The sequence below is a fragment of the Taeniopygia guttata genome, chromosome 12 (genome assembly GCF_048771995.1).
Source record: "Taeniopygia guttata chromosome 12, bTaeGut7.mat, whole genome shotgun sequence".
Classification (NCBI taxonomy): Eukaryota; Metazoa; Chordata; class Aves; order Passeriformes; family Estrildidae; genus Taeniopygia; species Taeniopygia guttata.
The window spans coordinates 4,396,678-4,417,862 of NC_133037.1; the positions used below are offsets into that span (position 1 = coordinate 4,396,678).

Here is a 21,185-nt window from a genome sequence, read left to right on the forward strand (position 1 = left end):
TTGGCCAAAGTGAGCATGCCATGAAAAACATAAGTACTGTGAGGGTATTTGCCAATTAGCTTGGGACTTGGCACCAAGTGCTGCATCCCCTTGTGCTGCTTAGTCCTGAGCCCTTCCCGTGTCATGGAGGGACAGACAGCCCCTTCCACCAGCCTTTCTGGCCAACATGGGGCAGGGCCAGGGCCCACATGGGCACACAGCAATGTCCCCAAACAGGAGCCAAGCCCCACACCAGTCTGTGCAGGTAACCTCATTCCTCTGCTCTGCCCATTCAGCCCTTCAAAGGCAGAGCCTGGGGGCAAACAGAGCAGACGAGACAAACTCTAGTCCAAACACTGGAGGCTGCTTAGTTAAGAGATCATTTTGATTTTTTTTTTAAGTCTAGGTGATTTTTTTTTTTATGTCTAGGTTTTGTTTTTAACTTGAAACTTGTGAAAATCACAGCATGACCTTTGCTGGCTGAAAGTCTTCCCGAAACCAGGGTAGTGAAGTTCAGCTTCCTGCAGTATCCTGCCAGTGCCTTTTGGTGCTGAACTTCAACCATCTCCAGGCAAGGAATGGGAGTTCAACCTTAGCAGTCTGTTCAGTCTTTTGTCTTTCTGCTGAGAAAGTGAAAACACTGCTCATAGTTCCAGTGCCAACTGCAGTTTGTGTTTCAAATTAACTAAAGTTCATTATTTTACACTTTAGGTAGAAGCTGCAACAAACTGTTCACCAGCAGTCCAAGCAATAGTATACAAGCCCCTCTAGGATCCCTTGGAAGAGCTCCTGATGAGTTCACCAATGTTTGCACATTAACCTCTGGGTGAAAAGCCAGCCAGAGGGATGTGAGAACTCCACTGAGCCCTCCAGAGCATGACACAAAATGATGCAAGTGTGGGAGCTAGGAGAGAAAAGGTTTTGTGAGCCCAGAAAAATAATAAAACGTTTAAATCCTTAATTGTTTTTCTTGAAGATTTATCCAAAATCAAGCTCTACTTAAGCCTGTGAGTTTGCAGAGCATTGTCAATAAATTAGATCATGCACACAAGGCAAGGATTTCAAGCCAAAAAGCTCTAGCCCTGAGTCGCTTAACAGCAGCACGCCCCAGAAAAACTACTCAAGATGAAACATGAGATATGTATTAATTATCAATGGTCTAATAGAAAATTTAATGAAGACAAGTATCTTCTTGCACTTTATCCACGATAACGATGATAGTACGTCAGCGAGGCGCATACCTTACAACGTAGCAGTGAATGTCAAGTCTGAAGCCATTACAGCAATTCCCCACAATAATGGGCAGCCAATGCATGGGCTTGTAGCACTTAATCAAAGTAATGACATCCATCCACAATTATTTATGTTATGGTAACAAAGAGCTGCCAAATGCAAAACAAATGACACGAGGATTTGCAAGTGAATTTCTTCCCGTAAATTCTCCTTAGGTTATGCTTTAGGGCACTCAGGATGGAAGTCTGTCTTTATCCAGAGCAATATCAGAACCATGGGGTTATTGTGCCATGTTTTACTGCCTATAAGCAATGAACCCAATGCTATCACCGAAACGAGCTCTTCAGCCAACAGAACTGTATCAATATCACTTGAGCTGGCCTTGGTTTACACCCAAGAGTTGTCTTCAGAATTTTACAAGAGGAAAAAGAAATTATTTGGAAGATGACCTTTGCTTACTTCTGTCTATCATGGAAAACAAAGACCCAGTAGTATCAACGCTTAAACACACATTTAACTTAAAGTGTATGAGCAGTCCCTACTTACCTCAATAGGTTTGGATTAGAGCCATTATAATTACCAACCATGAATCTCTATTAAGTGCAGCACGGTTCTTTCAGGGGCATTTATGTGGGTGTTTGTATAAAAACACTGTCAAAAACTAAACACCAGTAAATATAAAATGGCAACATTCAGGTTCAAATGTAATGAACTAATTTATTTTTTTTAACACTACATCCAACTGTTTTTCACCACTCACAGATGTCACTAGAACAACTTGAATACAAAAAAAATTGCTTAAGAACAATAAACTACACAGACCAGCTAATACTGATTGCTTTAAAAATGCCCCCTGTTAAACTGAAATAATAGCCAAATCTCACTGCAGTAACTGTACTTTTATATCATTAAATACTAATTTAACAGAAATGTGACTGCGCAGTGAAAAGCACTAAAATGCTGGAAAACTGAAAGATTGCCCTTTTTTTTTTTACTTTATTTTTCCTGTGCATTATACAAGTCTCCAAATTAACACCTGAAAGAAGAAAACAATAATTTCATATTAGCTGGCCACATAGTCACACAACCCAAAGCTGGGACTAAGCTTAACTCTAAAACACACTTTCCAAGGCCCGTGAGAAGGGAACTGCAGGACGCATCTCACCACAGGCTCTGGCCACCCTCGATGACCAGGTTGTGGCCTGTCATGTAGTCCGAGGCTTCGGAGGCCAGGTAGACCACGGCAGCCTGCAGGTCCGTGGGCTGGGCCAGTCTCCCGGCCGGAATGTCGTTCAGCCAGCGCCGCACCAGCGGCCGCAGCTCCTGCGAGCGGATCAGTGGCGTGTCAACGATGCCCCTGCAGTGACCAAAGGTTTAGCAAGGAGTCCTGCCCAGAAGGAAAGGCAGCACCTAGGGGTGTTTGAGATGTTCATTCAGAAGGAAAGCAGGGTAACGGTACAAAGGAGATGGGCACATCCAGCCTGCTCTGCCCTATCTGAAAGTCATGGTGCAAAAGTCATAGCGCTCCTTTCCTATCATCACCTTTTGCTGCTGATGGGCAGCTCAGAGGTTTCCTTTCAAGTACATATACAATCACACGATCTTCTTAGCTAATAGCACAACCCCCTTGCTTTTAGGTTACCCATAATCACCAGTTTAAATTTCTTTTCCAGACAACAAGCACAGCATTGGAAGTGCAAGTGCCTTGAATTGGGTCTTCCATGGCTCTTGGGAACTGTTGTCCTCCCACCAATTTCTCATCACTCTACAACTAATGTCATACAGTGTGCTTGTGTACAGCCCAGAAACTGAAAACAGACCAACTCCCCATATGTCAAACAACGAGGGGAACAAAAGCCAGCACCCTTCTGGGCACCAGAGCCTTTCCACACAAAAAAAAGGAGGGGCAGAAATAAGCACAACACACCCAGTGTAATCCCCCTTAAATCAACACCTGACAAATCACACTGATTTACCTTGTCTTGTCTCTTTTACATTAATGACTGACTCCACTATTTACTAAAACTCTGCTAAGTTTGTTTTTTTCAGGTGACCTAAAAATGATGCTGCAGGAAGCACAATGCAGGGCAAAGATTTGGCTGGCTTTTATGACTTTAACAGCAACTGATTTGTCATACTCCTCCTTAACAACATATTTGTATTTTGCGAAATGTATAATTTTTTCAGCCCCTGAACAAATATATTTACATAACTGTGTCTAACGAGAAATTACATTTAACTTCTCAGAAATGACAATAACTAAAACCTGAACTGCCAATTCCACTTCATTAGTGTGGTAGAAATGCATTCCAAATGTTAATAAAAATTCCAACATGCTGATAAATTAGCGCTTCTAAGGAGCATGTGACACCTTGGTTAACATATTCAACCTCAATTATATTTCTCTTCAGCACCCTGTTATCTGGAACCTTTGCTGGCAATCAGAGGTGCTGTTTTTCAGCGGCCAATTTTCTAGATAATGTAGCTTATCAACACTGTGGGTAAACTTGCCAATGAAATCAGGCTGCACTGAACCACACACACGCTAATTGCATCTCTTTTTTATGCATATTTACAGACTGTCACTTCAAAGAAATCAGTGGCCCATTGAGGCAGCCAGTTAGCTGGAAGAATTGCCTCTTGCAAATGAAAATTAGCAAACAAGCTAGTGATAAATATGAAATGAACAAAGTATAAAAATACCCGTTTTGTTCTGAAACTTCATCGGCATCCCAATTTAGACTTCCAAGGAAATAATTTTTTGAAACAGACTGGATTCTGGGTATGAGATTTACCTTTTGTTTTAAATGAAGGCTGAAATCCACTATTTACTCTGTTATGAAGTGGAACTAATTCAGATTTTCCCCCAAACATTTCTGTTTGCACTAATCAGGCAGGATTTAAATATCGGCTTTATATTTTATTGTAATTGTCAATAAAGAGCAGAGCAGTTTGGAAACACTGAGCAATGCAACTCACTTAAGTTCTGGCAATGGAACAAAATCAAGCACATTCCAGTATAGGACTGCGAATGGTTTACTTATTTCCTTTAAGCAGAGCACCCTGGTCTCCCTTCTTGCTTTCTCAAACTCCTCAAGAACTGGTTTTCTTCAGAGAGAAATGTGCTTTGAGCAGCAGACATGAAATATATTGAATTCCTTTCCCTTACGTGCCTCTCACTGAGCTTACAAAACCATCACCATCATCATCATCATCATTCTGGCTTTACACTAGCAGAGACCAGAATAAGATCCATATGATTTTCTTTTTTTTTTTTTTTTTCATTTACAGATATATTTTAACCCCAAGGGAATGCAGATTAGGGAATAAAACACACAGTCCTCCAGCACAACAGATTTTGCTAAAAAAGAGGATGTTTTTCAATCTGTTAAGAAAAATGATCTTTGGTCTGAACACTGCAGTCTGTTAATCACCGTGCTGTGCCTCTTGCTGGACCTTTCTTTAGGTTCACTCCACATAGCAAAACTTTAGATGTGAAACCAAACTTCACTACAAATTTTTGTTATAGAAATGGGAAAAAAATATAGCGCAAAACTTAAAAGTTGCAAACACACATACTGATGGCACTATAAATATTAGGCATGTCATTGATACTACACATCTTCTGGGAAAGCTTGGTGCCAAGTTGGGCAATTTAACGTTGTCGAACCCTTTTAGGCAGATTTTAGTTGGCTCCTAACCAGTTCCAGCAAAGACAACTGCCAATGCATTAATTCCCTACCTCATCTCGTATGCAGTGCTGAGCCTATCAGTACTTTCTGTTGCATGTCAATGTAATATCAAACTGCTGGTTCCTTAATGTTAGATATGAGCATCAATATTTCATTATTGATACACAGGACAATTTGGGACATGAGGAGGGGGAAAAAAAGACCACCAAAAAAAAAAAAAAAAAAAAGAGAGAGAAAAAACAATTGCCTGAAACATTTCCACTTTGAGAAACACATTAGGAAAAATATCACTTACCAGATACTTAACTGGAATTGTTACATGCACTCAATCCCCAAATGAGAGCAAAAAAAGATTCCATCTGTGTGTAACTTGATTTCTTTCAGATGAGTTATTAATTTGAATGAGTTAAGTACACTCCACTTAATCAGGAAGTGTTTAATCACAAGATCCACTTAATTGGGACATCTCCCAAGGAATTAAGATTTAAGTCCAAAGATACTCACCAGCAACGACTGCAGCTTAATGGGGATAGTAATGCTGCTTAATTGGGATGCCTTCAGGTGATGCTGGGGTGCTGCTTCACCTGGCAGCTCTGCCTCTCCTTCCCCCTAATGGGGTGCTCCCCAAACCTGCCCATCCTGCTTTCTGGGGCTACAAGCCTGGTGCAGCACGGTGTGGCTGCCTCCAGAGGAGCAGGGCAGGATGCAGGGCACACAAAGGCTCTTTGCCCAGCAGCCCACACCCAAATCCCTGCAGCCCAGCAGGAGGGAACATGGTTCATCCCCCAGGGCTGCTGGCCTGGCTGTAAGTTGACCTTAATATCAACATCCACCTGCCCTTCCCAAAGGTCATCACATAATGGCATTTCATGTCTTGCTAATCAAGAAGGCAGTAATTAGCCAAAAAAATAGACATTGATTCAGTGTAATGGCTGCAAAAATGACGTGTTCAGTGCTGCACATGCCAAAAACCAGACACCTTCCAGAATTTCTTCTTCCATCACACCCAACACACTTCCATGTCCTGGAACCAACAAAGAGACTAAACCCTGTGGGCAGCTGGGCATCAGTCAGTGCTCTGTAAAGTTCCCTGACTACACCCAGGTACCCCCTGCAGTTCAACTCCCACATCCATTTCAGAAAGACTCCAGGACCTTCTTCATATTTTTGGCATCAGCTCTACAGCAGGCTATGAGGTGATGGCACTGGATGGCGGTACAAACACTGAGCATTGGTTCCACAATAGCAACAGCATAAGTCAGCCAAAACATCCAGGGAATCTCAGCCACCTTCTCTCCCTGGGCGTCAGGTTTGCCTGGCCAGCAAGAGAAGCATGCATGTTCAATTTTATAAATGCAATAAATCATCCTAAGGACTCTGTCATAACATTTTATGCATTGCTAACTTTTATGCATTGCTCTGCATAAGTTTTATGCACTCATTAAGAAATTAAGTTGATAAAAAGTGACCAGGTAGGAAGCGGGGGAAAAGGCCAAAAGGTTTGCATGGTGAAATAATGTTTAAGGCCAGACTGAAGCATTTGGAGCTTCAGACAGAGACACGCTGGGAGCGCCTTAAGGTTTTAATGCAACCATGACTGGGAGGGGCAAAGTACTTAAGGACACAGATATTTTACTTATCCAGAGCTGATCTTGGGTACTACTGTGCCTTATATCTACATCTGTTCTCCTCAGACTCCTTAAAATCCCACCCTGTTATGACACTGAGGCTCCTGCTGGTGGTGGGTACTCAGATGAAGTGGATTGAAGGTTTCCCTTGTCCTCGGTGAGTCACATCAAGAGACAGTGACACTAGTGGGGTCCACAGTTTGGGGTATGGGTCCAAACGTGCACTGAAATGCAGGTTCATATCTCACACAGAATAGGATTATAAATGTGAATAGTTATTCACTCAGAAGCAGATATGGCTTTTGCTCATGTGATGAGGGATCTGAGCACCATGAACTGCTGCAGACTCCTTCCTCATGCCCAGAGGTCCCTGGGCAATCCCATCAAGAGGGACTCAGCCAGAGCTTGGAGGATCTGTGAGGGAAGTTCTGCTGTTCTCCAAAGCAGCTCAGTCCAGGTTCCCACCTGCGTTAGGGAAAACTGCTCTGTCCACAACAGGGGACCTCAAAAGCAACAAAATATTTGTTCTCCCTGTGTCCTTCCTGGCTATTCCTGCAAGAAGACTACACATCACCCCTTTTTTTGTAAGGTTTTGAGCTCAGAGCTAGAGTTTAAGACAGGTAGAGATGATCAAAATGCAATCCTGTGCTGCCTTGAAAAGTAGAAAGAGAAGCTGTCTATTTTTGCTCCATGCTCTGGCAGCTGTCTCCAGAAACGCAACTTCTCTAGAAGTGAGTGCTTGCTTCCAAGCTGTACAAAACAATGAGTTTTTATCACTTCGTGCCTATAGTTTAAATTTATGTAAGCCCCTAAGAAACGGGTAATTCCTCCTGTAAGAGCCTCCTCATTTAATTGCTGTGAATGTGGCACAACTATCCCACCTCTGCTGGTGCAGATTACCCATATATTTTCAGACACAGCTCCTGCCAGGTCCTGCTGAGCTTCCCTAATTCCCTTCATCTCCCCAGCTCCCGAAAGCCAGTGTGAATTCACTAGCACTACTTGTAGGAGCACCATTACAGTCTGCTAGAATGGGCATAGGGAAAATCCCACTAGGAAGTAAGATGCTGTTGAAAGAATCTGTGGATCACGTAGAGTGACGGCTGGAGTCTGTGGTATAATTAGTAATAAATAATCATAAGGAAGACAGCTAGCACAAGCAAGGGGAGAGCAGACCAGCGGTAAAAACAGAAGCACTTGCCATTAAGCTCTGTGATTTTTTTTTCCCCTCCACTTTGTGGATTAAAATATGTAATTTGTTTTCCCTAATTTGATCTACATTATTATCTTCATTATTACAATTTAACTCCTGGGTTAAAATCCTGCCCTTCTTAGTTACTCTGATTGACTTCAATGGTCTACAGAATTTGACCGCTTCCAATTAATGCTATCCACTTGGGTTTCTGCTCAGCACTATCATGCACTGCTAATTGTTTAATAAAATGACTGGTTGGGCATGTTCATGAGAAGCAGGGAGAGACAAAGTGAATCTGGTAGGAAAACTTTTCTTTGTGAATAAATACCCTAAAACACAGAGCTTGAAATCTCCAAAAATAAGGAAAATGTCATTTGTAATAAATATATATATATATATATATTTACGAAACTACACCTGGCCTGTTGGAGCTAAACAGTAGCTCAATAACAACAATAAAATGTAGTTTTTACAGTGCCTATGTATTTGTCTCAAGTAAAAAGGGAAAAGAAGAATTGTCTGTTAAGTGTCAAAACCCCTTTCTTTAACCACAGAAGGCTTGGACAGACTAAGGAAATATTTCATCTGGAAGGGAAATGCTAAAAACTACCCTTCACATTATTGGAAAACCTATTACCAAATGCTAAAACCTCTTCTTAAATCCCTGAGTATACACAGCAACAGAGCAGGCTTGGTTCTAAGTATTTAAACCTTTGTTAAGGAAAAGACAACATAAAAAGGGATGCAATCCACCTGCTAATTAGAAACTTTATTTGCTGAGATAGTGTTCATTTGAGCTTTGTAGAACATTTCATTCCCTTTGTAGTTTCAAAATGGGACTACATTTTACTTACGGGGAAATGCAGTTGACTTTTACTCCTCTGTCAATCCACTCGGTTCCCAATGTCTGTGTTAATTTTACGACCCCGGCTTTGGAGGCGTTGTACGCCAACTGCTTCTGTGGGTGAGGGACTACAAGGGATTCAGAAGAAGAAAATTATTTATTCTTCCCAAATTAAAATAGCTCAGGCACTACACAGACAACTCCCTGCATTGAGATGAGCTATTTGCCCTTTTCCCAGGTACCAGGCAGGGAGCCTACAACAGAAACCCCTAAATATATATTTTGCCATCTAACAATTTTGTCTCAGCAGATGGGGCACGGGAAAACAATGGTGAAAAAAAAAAAATAAAGACATATAAAAGATCCCATAAGACAAAATGTTGGGTGATGAGACAAAACCGATGTGTTAAACATATATATGCAATACTTGACTGCTCTGAACAAAGATAAATAATCATGTACACGTATGCACATTCATATATACATATGTATGTTTCTATACTTGTACACTGTAATACTAATAGAATATATTACCATATAATTCTAAAATATTATATAATTAATAATATAATGTCTAATATATGCATTATGTGTTATGTAATATATTAATATTATTTATTATATTATATGTGGTAGATAATACGTGATAGCTGAATATAACAGAAAATTGTTTGATATGACATTATATGATAGAATATGATATAAGTGCATAAAAGATTTTATATAACATATTATATATAGCTTCTTGGAACAAATTATTCTCCCTAATTTTTAAATTAGCCATAGTCTGAGGCAAACACATCTTATGATCTAACTAATGTTTGTGTGGATGTGAACACAGGTGCATCCCAAAAATTCAGAACACCCACCACTTTCAAAATCTGAAGCTTTTGAAAATGTTTCAGAGATGTCACATGTCAGTCAAAGACAGAAAATGATCAGCTTGCTAATTACAATGTTCAAGCTTGTTAGTGCCGTGTGCTCGGGTGGCTCTGCCCCTCTCCAGCTCCGTGAAAGCTACTTAAGGACAAATCCCCTGTGGGTGTAAAGTGCCTTAAGCCCACGGGAGTCAATCCAAGTCAGTCCAGGTGTTGGGATTCACACCCACAAAGTATCTCTCCTTGGACTTTTCTGGCTGCCATTAGGACTTCATTAAACAAATCCAGTGCAAAGCATCCATCCATAATTAGCTCTGTATCAGCACAGAGCTTCACTGAGCTGCTGGCTCTGATGGAGGGAGAGAGGGGGAAATCAGGGTAAATATCAGTAGTCACAAAGACAGGCAATTCCAGCCTGTGGGGTTGGATAACGCTGAACCCTGGAAGAAAGAGAATCACTGGGTTTGCACAAGGTTCAGCAGCCAAACCCCAACTCCCAGCACTTTGATGAAAGCACACAAGCAGCGCTGGTAGCTGGCATTAAACTGGTCTCAATAAATTAAGCTGATGCATCAGTTCTATATCACTCCCACCCATGGCATCCCAACACACCCACTACTGATTTTGTTGACTTAAAACTCTTGGGTTTGAATATGTCAATGTAAAGGGTGGAAAGAAGGTGATAACTAAGTTACCCAAACTCTGAAAAAACAAAAAAAGCCCTGCTGCACACTAGTGAGCATATGAACAAGGACCTTTGCCCTGAACAGAGATGTTTGTGAATACATTTAAAGCACACACATGATGGGAGCAACAATTAGAGGGGTGTTTTTCTGCATATGCTGCAAGTTTGCTCAGAATTCCGAGGTTTTTCCTTGCTAAAAAGAGTGTTTCATGCCATGGCCCTCCTCTGCCAGCATTTATTCTGCACTCTTTTTTGTTCAATAAGAAATAATTTGCATTTTGACCAGCAGAACTGCTTTGCCCTCAGTGTGTGCCTGTTGCCCCCTGACGCAGCTCGCCGTGGGGGCTCTCAAAGAGATGTGGAACGTAATTTCTTGATTAATTGCCATGCAGCAGCTCCAAGTAACATACAACTTCGGTAGTTAACCTTGTAACCTCCAAAAAGCAGTTCTTTGCTAAACTTTCCAAACATGTTTGGCTGTGATAAATCATTTTGGTGATCATTTGCTAAGAGGAGAGGAGTTCTGGCACTGGCTCTGCACCTACAGTGCATGTGGGTGAGAACAAGTTGCTGCAAGCCATGAGAATCAGCTTCTGACTTGGGTGATGAGACACAGCTATCAAAAGTGCTTCCATGGACTTCTGTCCTTATAAAAATATATGAAGAAGGTAATTAGGAGCATGAAATTTTCCCCTGCTGAGACACTCAGCCCCTCTCAATTGGAAGAACTCAAGGAGAAGCCAACAGGTGCTGCGACTCTCTGGTGTTGGATGGGATTTCTGCAATAAGAACCCCATGCCACCTCCTCTTCCCTTACCTAAGGTGGTCTCTTACAGAGAGAAGAGCAAATCTGTAACCCTCCAAACTCATACAAAATGGGGTTTGTGAATTAAGCTATGCCTCCAGCAGTGTCATCAAAAAAAATCTGCATTGCTAAGGCTTCTGGGAAGTGAGAAGACAGAGAATAGGAGAAAGCAGATAAAAATTCTGCAAACATTAGCTGTGTTATGTTTTAAACACCTTTGTTCTGACTTTGGCTGGGGTTTTTTTTCCTAGTAACTGTTACAGTGCTGTGTTTTGGATTTGGGGCAGGAATAATGTTAACACACTGACGGTATTGCTATGGCTGAGTGGGTCTTACTCTAAATCAAGAACTTTTCAGGGCCTCCTGCTGCCCTGCTAGCAAGGAGGCTGGAGGCAAAAGAACCTGGGAGGGGACACAGCCAGGACATCTGACTCTAACTGGTCAGAGGGGTATTTCAAACCACATGGCATTGTGCTGAAAAACAAAACTGGGGTAAGTTGGCTGGGTACATTGAGCATTGGTCAGTGGGTAGTGAAAAACTGCACCACTTGTTGTTTATGTCCTTTTTTCCTTATTATTTACCTCTCCTTTTCTGTCCTAATAAACTGTCTTTATCTCAACCCACAAGTTTCACCTTTTTTCCTAGATTCTCTCTCCCATCCTTGCGGGGAGAGAAGGAAGGGCTGTGGAGTTATACCACAACAACCTGACACTGCTGTCACCCCCCTGTTTGGTGCATCAGGCTCCCAGCCTGACCTTGAAGCAGCCACACAATATTAATGAGAGGTGCACACAGAGCAGAGCAGAGCACTTCCCACTGAAGATATTCACTGTAAAAATTACAGCTCTGAGTTACACCTGAGTGAAGGGCCGAGCTGCCGTTGCTGGAGCCTATGCCTGGAATAATTCCATTGGAACACCAGAATCAAAATGCACATATGCAAAATGTATGCAGCTTATCTTCAATTAATTAAAGCTGATTCTGAGCAGTGTATCTGGAAAAATCACAAACAAAAACCTCCCTATCCTGCTAAGTGTCTCCTCATTTTCCTGTATCTCTGAGGAAGGACTCAACCTACAACAACAACAAAAAAAAAAATATCCCCTAACTATTTCTAGAAACATTTCATACTATGCCAGTTGGCCAACGTACTTAAATAACCAACCAACCAACATATTTATTTAACATTCAGCAGATGGACATGATATGAACATCGTGGTTTTCAGTCGTAGTTTCATAACTACTCGATTTTCTCAATGCCAAGATTCAAACAGGTTCAGAAGGTAAACACATCTCTCCATCTCTCAACTTCTGGCCTAACATGCATTAACTTTCACTGACATTTAAATACATTTTGGGATGACCCTTCCAGGTTGCTCTCAGGGCTGCTTTCCAATGCTCCTTGCTGTTCCAGGAGCAGTACTGCCCTCAGATGTGATCCCCAGGCGGAGCTCTGGGGGTGCAGCTCCAAGCTGGGGCTGGGATGGAGATGCTTTGTTGGAATGGCATCACCACCCAGCTCGGCAGAGCTGTGCCAAGCCCCGATGGAAAAGTTGGAAAAAGCCTCTCCTTAAGCAGAGCAGACCACTGCTGGGCTGCAGCAAGGCTGGGAGCTGTGTGCCAAACCAGCAGATCTCCAGTTTGTGCCAATTCCCAGAGCTTCCTAACTTTCTCCAGGATGGACTACATCCCAGGAAATCTTGCTTTGTGACAATGATGTGGATGGTGACAGCCCAAGCACAGACCAGAGCCCGACTGCTCAGAGCAGAGAAGGAAAGCCCGAGGTATTTGAAATTTAAAACCTCACAATCTTTTCAGAACTACTTTTATTGGGGAGTTTTTGTAAGTTTACAAAGTCGGTATGAAGGGATGGTGCCTGTGTTTAAGCATAAGTAAAACAGCTGGTAAAGGCACTTGAAAAAATATTAACAACAACATTATAAATGGATTTTTGAAGAACCATTTAAAGTTACTGTGCAATAAACTGAGTAGAATGACATTGAATGTCAAACTGGGCACAGTAAAAATAAACATTATTCCAAAGGAAAATAAAAAAGACTGCATATTTATGTAACATTCAGCAGATGGACATGATATTAATACAGGGGTTTTCAGTTGTACTTTTATAGCTACTAGATTTTCTTGCCTAACTTGGCAACCCAAGGCACCATTTGATTTTTGGATTTGGACAATACTGCAACAGATGTCCAGACCAATAAAATAAATTCCTAAAGGGCTATGCTTAATTTGTGTAATTGATCAATTTTTGTTACATGGGCTTCAGCTCAGCAGCCTTCCAGATTAGCTCAGCAGTAGGGGATTTCATTCCATATGTTGCAATGGTTTATTGGTCCTTTTGATGACACTGCTGATTCAGCAGCGCTGGTGCAGGCACCTGTTGGCAATGAGAATGTTATAAAACCCACGGGGACCAGGGCAAATATTGGCACAAAATCCTTTGGGTGGCTTGTAAGCTTCTTGTGGGCTCAGGTTCCCACATGCCAAGGAACAGCATGGAGAGAACAGCACCTCTCCTGTGGTATCTGCACCAGAGTCAGAGAAGGTGACTCCGCCTTTTCTATAAAAAGTAATAAGTGCTCTAAAACATCGAGGACAGATAAATGTTGAAAAATGATATCAATAAAAATTTTGTAGTACATTTCCTCTAATACGAAATGTCAGTGATTTACTCCTTCCCAATACAGGTTTAATTGATTCAAATAGCATCGGTAGTAATTAAAATATGGATTCTGAAGCACAACTGTTAGCTCTCATCACTCACCTATTAAACTTGCCATAGATGCTGTGTTAATTATCTTCCCATATCCTTGATTCAGCATAATGCGGCCTGCAGCCTGTGACAGAAATTAAAGGAAAGACCAGTGACCCTTTCTGTGATTGTGCTAATAATGACATGGTAATAAATTAGTCTTTTCAGAAGAGTTGATGTGCTAACACATTTTTTTTAAGTACCTGATATAAAAACTTGGTATAAAAATGGCTGATGCAGGAAAAAAATCCCATTGCCGTTTCACACCTCTCTACTGTTGGCAATATTTTTTAAAAAAAATCACGAGTGTTGGGAATTCCCCCCTCCAAGCTTTCTGGACTCTTTAAATAATCACCCTTCAAAAAAGTTTTGGCATTCTTTAATGCCTGGGATTGGGTATCCAGCAAGTACCACCTGCTTTTGAATGTATTAACCAAAATCTGTAATTAATATAAAGCAAATCTCCCCCAAACTCCACCAAAATGAGGAAAAATTTTATTGTGATAATTATTAATAAAGTGCTATTATATCCTGAGATAAAATAAGCACTTAGAATGTTAATATTTGCAAAACTAACCAGTGCAGTATTTCACACTTACTTGGCAGCACAAAAATAATCCTCGCAAATTAACATTAAAAGTTTTGTCCCATTCCTCCAGGGAAGTCTCTTCACTTGCAGAGTTCAGATTGATTCCTGCATTGTTGCATGCGATGTGCACTGTGCCCCAGCGAGCCACAATTGCATCCACCATCCTTTGCACATCCTCAGGCTTACTTACATCTGCTGCCAGGGCAAGGCTTTTAATGCCTGCATTGAAATAAGAGTGATGGAATCAGCACAGGAATTCAGAGAGGGGGAAAAAATTCTATTTTGATTGTTTTTTAGTTCATATATAGAGATATTTTATATATAGCTATATTTTATACATACATGTGTGCATATAGATATTCCCATTTAATTCATTACTCCACAAATAGCAGCAGAAGGCGTGTTTGTTTCTGCAGGACCATGATAAAGTCGCTGAGTGCTGCGAGGTTTGCGGGCTGGAGCCCAGCCTGGAGCCCAGGTGTGGGAGCAGCACTCGGGCAGGACGAAGCTTGGAACGCGGCACCATCTTCTGTCCAAAGCCTCAACTGCAGCTTCCCCAGCTACACACGCTTTTCTTCTGCCAGGTTCCCCCCAAGATGCTACAGAAATCAAATTAATTCATCCCAAACTCATCTCTGGGTGAACTTCAGCATGCAGGGAGATGGGAGCCTCAGACAAAGCCAAAGCAGTTTTAGGTGGGAGCTAAGTGGGAACACCTGAGTGTGCACAGGTATGGCAGTCATAGCGACTTATTTATTGCAAATCATACTGTGCCAGAATAATGCAAACATTGGCAGTGATTTACCAAATTTGAAACATTTTGAAGAATTTTTTGCATTTTTTCCTAAAATAATCCAGCCATTGACTTTTGTACCAGGGCTGATCTGTAAATAACTTCATTTAATTTTTTATAAAAATCAGCTTTAAATAACCTTATTGTTAGACAGCATAAGAAGCCTGCTGAGGCACCTGATACCACTGGGATTATACCCAGCCTCAAAGCCAAAAAAGGCTACACCAGTAAGGGCTGTGGTGAAATGGGTTTTAATTAAGGGAGGAGGGAGGCAGCGAGTGGGGTTGGACCACGATCAGCAGTCTGGGTAAGAAGTTGCAGCTATTAAAGCAAGATATTTCTCTTCTATATAAATGATAAATCTGTTCCACACTGGTACCTCTTTTAGATCATTCTGATGAAACATTCAAAAGAAGGGATCAGCCTATTCCAGGAGGAGACTCTCCCAAAATTAAGCAGAGATGGAGGCTTCCAGGAAAGCAAGGCAAAGCAGGAATTGCCCAGTGGTGTGTGTGAAGAAAATGGCAGGAAAGAGGTTTTTGCATGGAAAAGCTCATCTCCAGTGCCTCCAGGAGCCTGTCAGAGTGCACAAACCAAGGTGATGCCACTCTGAGGTGCCAGGGCATAGGAGATCCTGTCCCTTTCAGTGATGACACCATTCTCTTGATTTCCATGGCAGAGAAAAAATACAGACAACTAAAAAATGGATGCATGCTCAGGCACAAAACAAGACCTCTTATTTTATGGCAGGTTTCATGCTAAATATGCTGAATGAATAAGAATAGTCAGACGGCCCCTAATTGTTATCAAGACTTGCAATGCACAGGGAGTAACTGCAATCTTTCTTTTTCAATTTACAGATAAAATGGGTGCAAGTGTGTTACTAATGGTAACAGAAAGACTCTTCACCTGCCCTCCAACTCTCACCCCATATAGAGCTTCGTCTTATAGGTCAGTTTATAAAAATGAGACAAAAGGTGCCACATGTGAATGTCTAGTGAAGAAGCAGTGAAACCACGCTCACTTCAAACCAGAGCCCCACACTCCACCTTAATCAATTCATCTGATACTCCTGCACTCTGGGAGGGGGGAGGAAACCACTTTCTGTCTCTCCACTGTCCCCTCAAACCACCTGTTAAAAAATAATAAATAAAACAAATGATGGGAAAACAGCTTCAAATCTAGAGACACAGTCAGAGGCGAGACACTCGGCACAGGATGATGCTGCTGGGTGCGTGGTGGGGCCAGTGCATCTCCACAGCACTCAGCTCAGCTTTGTGGGGCTTGTGGAGGCAGGTTTGTCATGAGAGGGGCAGGAGAGGAGCCCAGGGGCTCTGTGCTGGAGACAATCACTGTGCTGGATATGCTGAGGTGTCCTTCTGCAGGGACACACACACGTCCCCCTGCCACGGGCTTCATCTCTGGTCTCTCAGTGTAAATGGAAGTAACACGCTGCATATAGACAAGAAGATCAGGAGTGACATTGCACAAGGCATTTGCATAGTTTACAGTGAAAATGCACATTTTAAAAATCCCATCAGACTAATTCTTCCCTTAGGGTACAGGCAGTGATTCCCCCTGAAGACAGAGGTGTGTGTAGTGGAAGGTAACCCTTAGGATTTTTTGGTAATGTTTCATCATTTTTGGTTCTTCAGTCAGGATCCATTAGTAACTATTGAAAAAGGTATTCACACAGGATCTAAAAACAAAGAGCCCTGCAGCCAAGGGATGTACACCCGAGCTGTCTAACAAAGCTAAAACTGAGATCACAGGCGTTCTGATGTTTAAAACTCATCATGAAATGATGGCACCATCCCAAAAGGCAGGAAAGGGCTCCTTGATAGAAGAAGCAGAGCAGCTCTAAGCAAGCTAAGCAAAATGTTTTAAAAAAGTATCAGTATGGGAATGACTTGGGGCGCTGAGCTTCCAACTTTGAGTTATCAGAGATCTACAGCCATAGAGAAGAAAAAAAATCACAGCCCCTTTGTCCTTATTACAGCAGGAAAAATACGTATTAATGTTATGATTGCTTCAATTTACTCATGTGAATATTTTGAGAGTAAAGCTAGCTGAACCTTTTTGTCAAAATTTATTTCCAGCAGAGTGTGATACTTCTTTGAAGCCAAAATGTTTCATGGAAACATTGATTTCAACAAAAAGTTTTCAAGGGAAAGCTTCTGAGGTCCAGGCTAGAATCTCTAGTTACCTCTGGAGAGAAAAATATTGAAAACCTGACCTTTTCAGATCCTTTCCAAAAACGGGCATTTGGATATAATTCCTTTTCACAAAAGCTTTACAAAGTTTGGGGGTTGTTCCAACAGGGAACGACAATAAATTCAAAACCTCAAAACCCATCATGAGATGGAAGAGATGTGCCCTGACCAGCTGCACTGGTCAAATTGATAGATAATATTTGACCTCAAAGGATAAAGATGTGTAAAGAGTGAGAAGTGAGATTTTCTTTGCTTTAGACTGCAATAATATTTGCTATGCCTCATGACCTCTCCGACTGCATTTTGGAGCAACCCCCCCACCTCCTCCAGGCTGGCAGCCCACTGCTGAAGGAGCAGAGATGTAGGGCAGCCATTGAAGGGTAGATGATCAAACTCCTACTGAAAATGCCCTGGAGATGAGTTAAGTTCATTTTCCAATAGGCTGTTGGCATCTAAAGTCTCATGGCTCTATCAAGTAGCCCATTTCTATCCAAATAGCTCTGCTTGATATGCAGGATCTCACAGGGAAAAAAATGTCCAAAAGGAGAGTTAAGGTGTAGGGCACAACTACTATGCCAAAACCATATGGCTCCAGTGCATAAGTGAGTGAAAAGCTTCAGGGAAGGAGGGACTGGATGACTCTAGAATTTGTAATAGGAACTGGACACTTTCTTCTAGGTCATTATTAGGGATCAGAGCTTTAACCATTGCACTGACACTCTGTGTGAAGTGTCTCCTGCTTAGCAGAGCTGGGGTTGTGCAGACAGGGATGTTTTATTTTAAATGTTCTCTGGGGAGCCTCAGAACAATGTCCAAACCAGAATGACACCAATCCTTGTCTCTTCCTGAGACTGGGTGATATAAATGCATCGGCAGGGGCTGGTTTTGCTGGAGAATATGGTTTCTAATGGCCAAATCCCTTGCAGAAATCAGAGGGCAAACAAATACTTGGTGACTTTATCCAGGTGGGAATGTGAAAATTTCCTGTGTAATTGTCCATCTTTAGAGACAATGAAGTACTGAACTTTGAAGAAGGCTCAGGTGCAATCTCACAGAAGAATTTATAAAATGAGTAATACTTCCTTTCTTTTATCACTAAAATTATATTTCCAGTTTTCTTTTTTCCCTTTACAATTGCAGTTTAGTACAGCTCTAGGGGGAAATTCAATTTTATGTAACATTTTCTGTTTTTACTGCTAAAACAGGAGTGGCTTGTAGAGGATTTTACCTCTTATTTGGGATTTTACTTATTATGTCTATTAGTATTTTGTTCCCATATCAGGCCTTGCACACATGTTTGAAAGAGAGCTTTAAAAAATACTTATCTTCAATTTAAAGGGCACAGTGAGAGATTCAGATTGGCAATACAACTACCCTGTTTTGGTGTTTTGGCTCATGGTACAGACAGAAGGTCAGGAAGAGGATTTAGGTGAGTTTGTGGGCTGTATCTTTCATTCACTCATAGTGAAACCTGCATGATTTACTTTGAGCAGCACCATCTATCTCTGTTCAGTGCTGGTCACACAGACCTCACTTGCACAAAGTGACTTTTCTCTGTTCCTGTCAGCCATGGCTTACCACTTTGGACACTTTTAGCCAGGAATTTTGTTTGGATCACTTTGCCTCTCTAGAAGAGTTTATATTGATAAATAACTCTCACTGTGGTATCAGTGAGTGCTGGCACAACACTGACAGGGCAGGACAAGCTTTGTGCCTATGGCTTGAAAATCCTCTATTTTAACTCATACAGAGTAGTGTGAGGTTTGAAGGAAAACCACCCATTGCAGTGTCCACCACGCTCAGTGCTTACCTGTGGGAACCCAGGGCAAGGGGAACATCCCCCTTTCTGGGGGATAAAAATAAACCACTTACCTTTGAGGCTGAGCTCACATGCCACCGCTTCTGCCTTGGCAAGGACCAGGTCCACCACAGCCACTTTAGCCCCAGCTTCCCCCAGGGCGTGGGCAAAGGCCCTGCCGATTCCCTGCCTTGCTCCTGTGACATAGGCCACCCTGCCGTCCAAACGCAGCCGCTCCAGGATGCGGCGCTGGTTGCAGCCCCAGAAGACATCATCCTTCAGCACTTCTGTCTGCAACAGAGCACAAACACGCTGCACAGTGAGGGGCAGAGCTCACTGGCAGCTCTGAAGGACTCTGCTGGCGAGAATGAGGTGGGAGCACCAGCAGGGATCTGTGGCAGGCACATTCTTCTCTCTCTCAGGACCTTTTCATAGACAAGCTCAGAGGGAAGAAAGAGAAAACAATTTCTATTTCTGCTCCTTGTTTTTCCCATGTAGAATGTGCTTGGAGAATTTTTTACCTGGGGTGAGTGCTTGATTGGATTCTGGTGAGGATTGTTTGAGCCTGATGGCCAATCCAACCCACCTGGGGCTGCACTCTAGAGAGAGGGTCATGAGTTGTGAGTTATGGTTAGATATGGTAGTTAAAAAAGGTAGGTTTGTGGTTTTAGTATCTCCTTTAAATAATATATTAATGTATTATAGTATAGTTATGATAAAGAAATGATTCACCTTCTGAACTGGAGTCAGAAATTGTAATTTCTTCCCACTGGGTTCTACAATTACAATAGGGATCCATGTCTTCTTGGCCCATTAATTAATACAAAAAGTATCATTAATCCAAGCCAAAAAGTCCCCTTATCCATATAGACATGAAGCTCAAACAGAGCACTAAGGTGCCAGACAATGGAGCAGAAGGGCTGTGCACTGGGGAGATGCTACAACCATTCCACTTTCAGGAGAGTAGGATATGGCATTTCCTAGCCTGGCTTCGGTACAAAGTCTTAGAAGTTGACTGATTAAGTCTTCCACTTATTTCATCCCCAGGGCCCAGTCTTTCCCTCAGGCTCAGCTAAGAGGCGAAGAACAAGGTTCCAAAGGCAGGATTTGGGTCAAGTAGAGTGCAATCAAAATATCTTTACAAGGCTGGTGCACAAATAAAGATATCAGCCAATAACTTAAACCAAGCTGTCATCTGATCAGCTGCCATACATCATTTCCCCCCAACTGGAATCAAAATGCAAAATACAAGATGTTTAAAATACTGAGTTTGAAATGCCAGGAATTACCATTGGGTGTAGCTTTGGCAATGCTCAGGAACTGCAAAACAACCAGGATGTTTGGGTCTGGGTTTACTGAGGTAGGACATTATGATTCCAGATGGGAATTTCATTACAGCTGGATGATGCCCACTACATAAAACAGAGAAAGATAAAAGCACAGTTTTTTCCTTAGGAAAAGCAAAATGTAGGGCCATGAAAATATCCAGCTCAGAGAGCACAGGAGGGCGTTCTGTGCTGTCTTTGAGCAAAAAAAAAAATGAACTATTTCAGAAATGTTGTCCTGGTTCATTTCAGCAGGTCCTCAGCTCCATCTTCCCACATCCTCTGGATGGGAAGGATGGGAGAGCACTGGGCACTGATGCCTGGTGATCAGTACACCAGTCACTCCAGAGATTCATCACAGGACCAGCTGATCTGAAAGATTTTGCAAGGAATCAGCATTTATCAGCTTTAGTGCAACCCTGCACTGGTGATGATAAAAGGTGCCAACCTCTAAGCTGCTAAACCCATGATCATGGGACAACATGTTTGGGTTCTTGCCACCAGACTTCTGAAAATTATTTTGTCCTTGTCCTTGGCAGAGTCAAAATGTTCCCAGAAATGCTCACAGAGATGAAATACCCACCTTGGATTCAATCACTGCATCTGGAGGCACAGGGCTCCTCCGAATGAGGCTCAGTCCACTCTGCACAGGCAAAATCACCTGCAAATACAAAACAATTCTCATCTGCTTGGTACCTGGCTTTCTGTCACCCAGATTCCACTGACATGAAGGATAATCCTCAGGCCACATTAGTTT

General features: G+C 42.0%; 1 protein-coding gene across 4 annotated transcripts in view; it reads right to left on the reverse strand.

The window, feature by feature from the left end:
* Nucleotides 1-361: 361 nt before the first annotated feature.
* LOC100220728 (D-threitol dehydrogenase) overlaps nucleotides 362-21,185 on the reverse strand; it is a 29,590-nt gene continuing 8,766 nt past the window's right edge. The window contains exons 3-9 of one of the 4 annotated variants that reach the window (XM_072934887.1): nucleotides 21,012-21,089; nucleotides 19,178-19,394; nucleotides 14,310-14,518; nucleotides 13,723-13,795; nucleotides 8,582-8,699; nucleotides 2,336-2,569; nucleotides 362-2,248 (exon numbers count right to left, since the gene is read on the reverse strand). In XM_072934887.1, the coding sequence (XP_072790988.1) occupies nucleotides 2,374-2,569; nucleotides 8,582-8,699; nucleotides 13,723-13,795; nucleotides 14,310-14,518; nucleotides 19,178-19,394; nucleotides 21,012-21,089 (891 nt within the window). In that variant the 3' untranslated portion in view covers nucleotides 362-2,248; nucleotides 2,336-2,373. Of the gene's footprint in view, nucleotides 2,623-8,581; nucleotides 8,700-13,722; nucleotides 13,796-14,309; nucleotides 14,519-19,177; nucleotides 19,395-21,011; nucleotides 21,090-21,185 lie in introns of all 4 variants that reach the window. The other 3 variants (XM_030283247.4, XM_072934888.1, XM_072934889.1) reach the window with 3 other exon arrangements.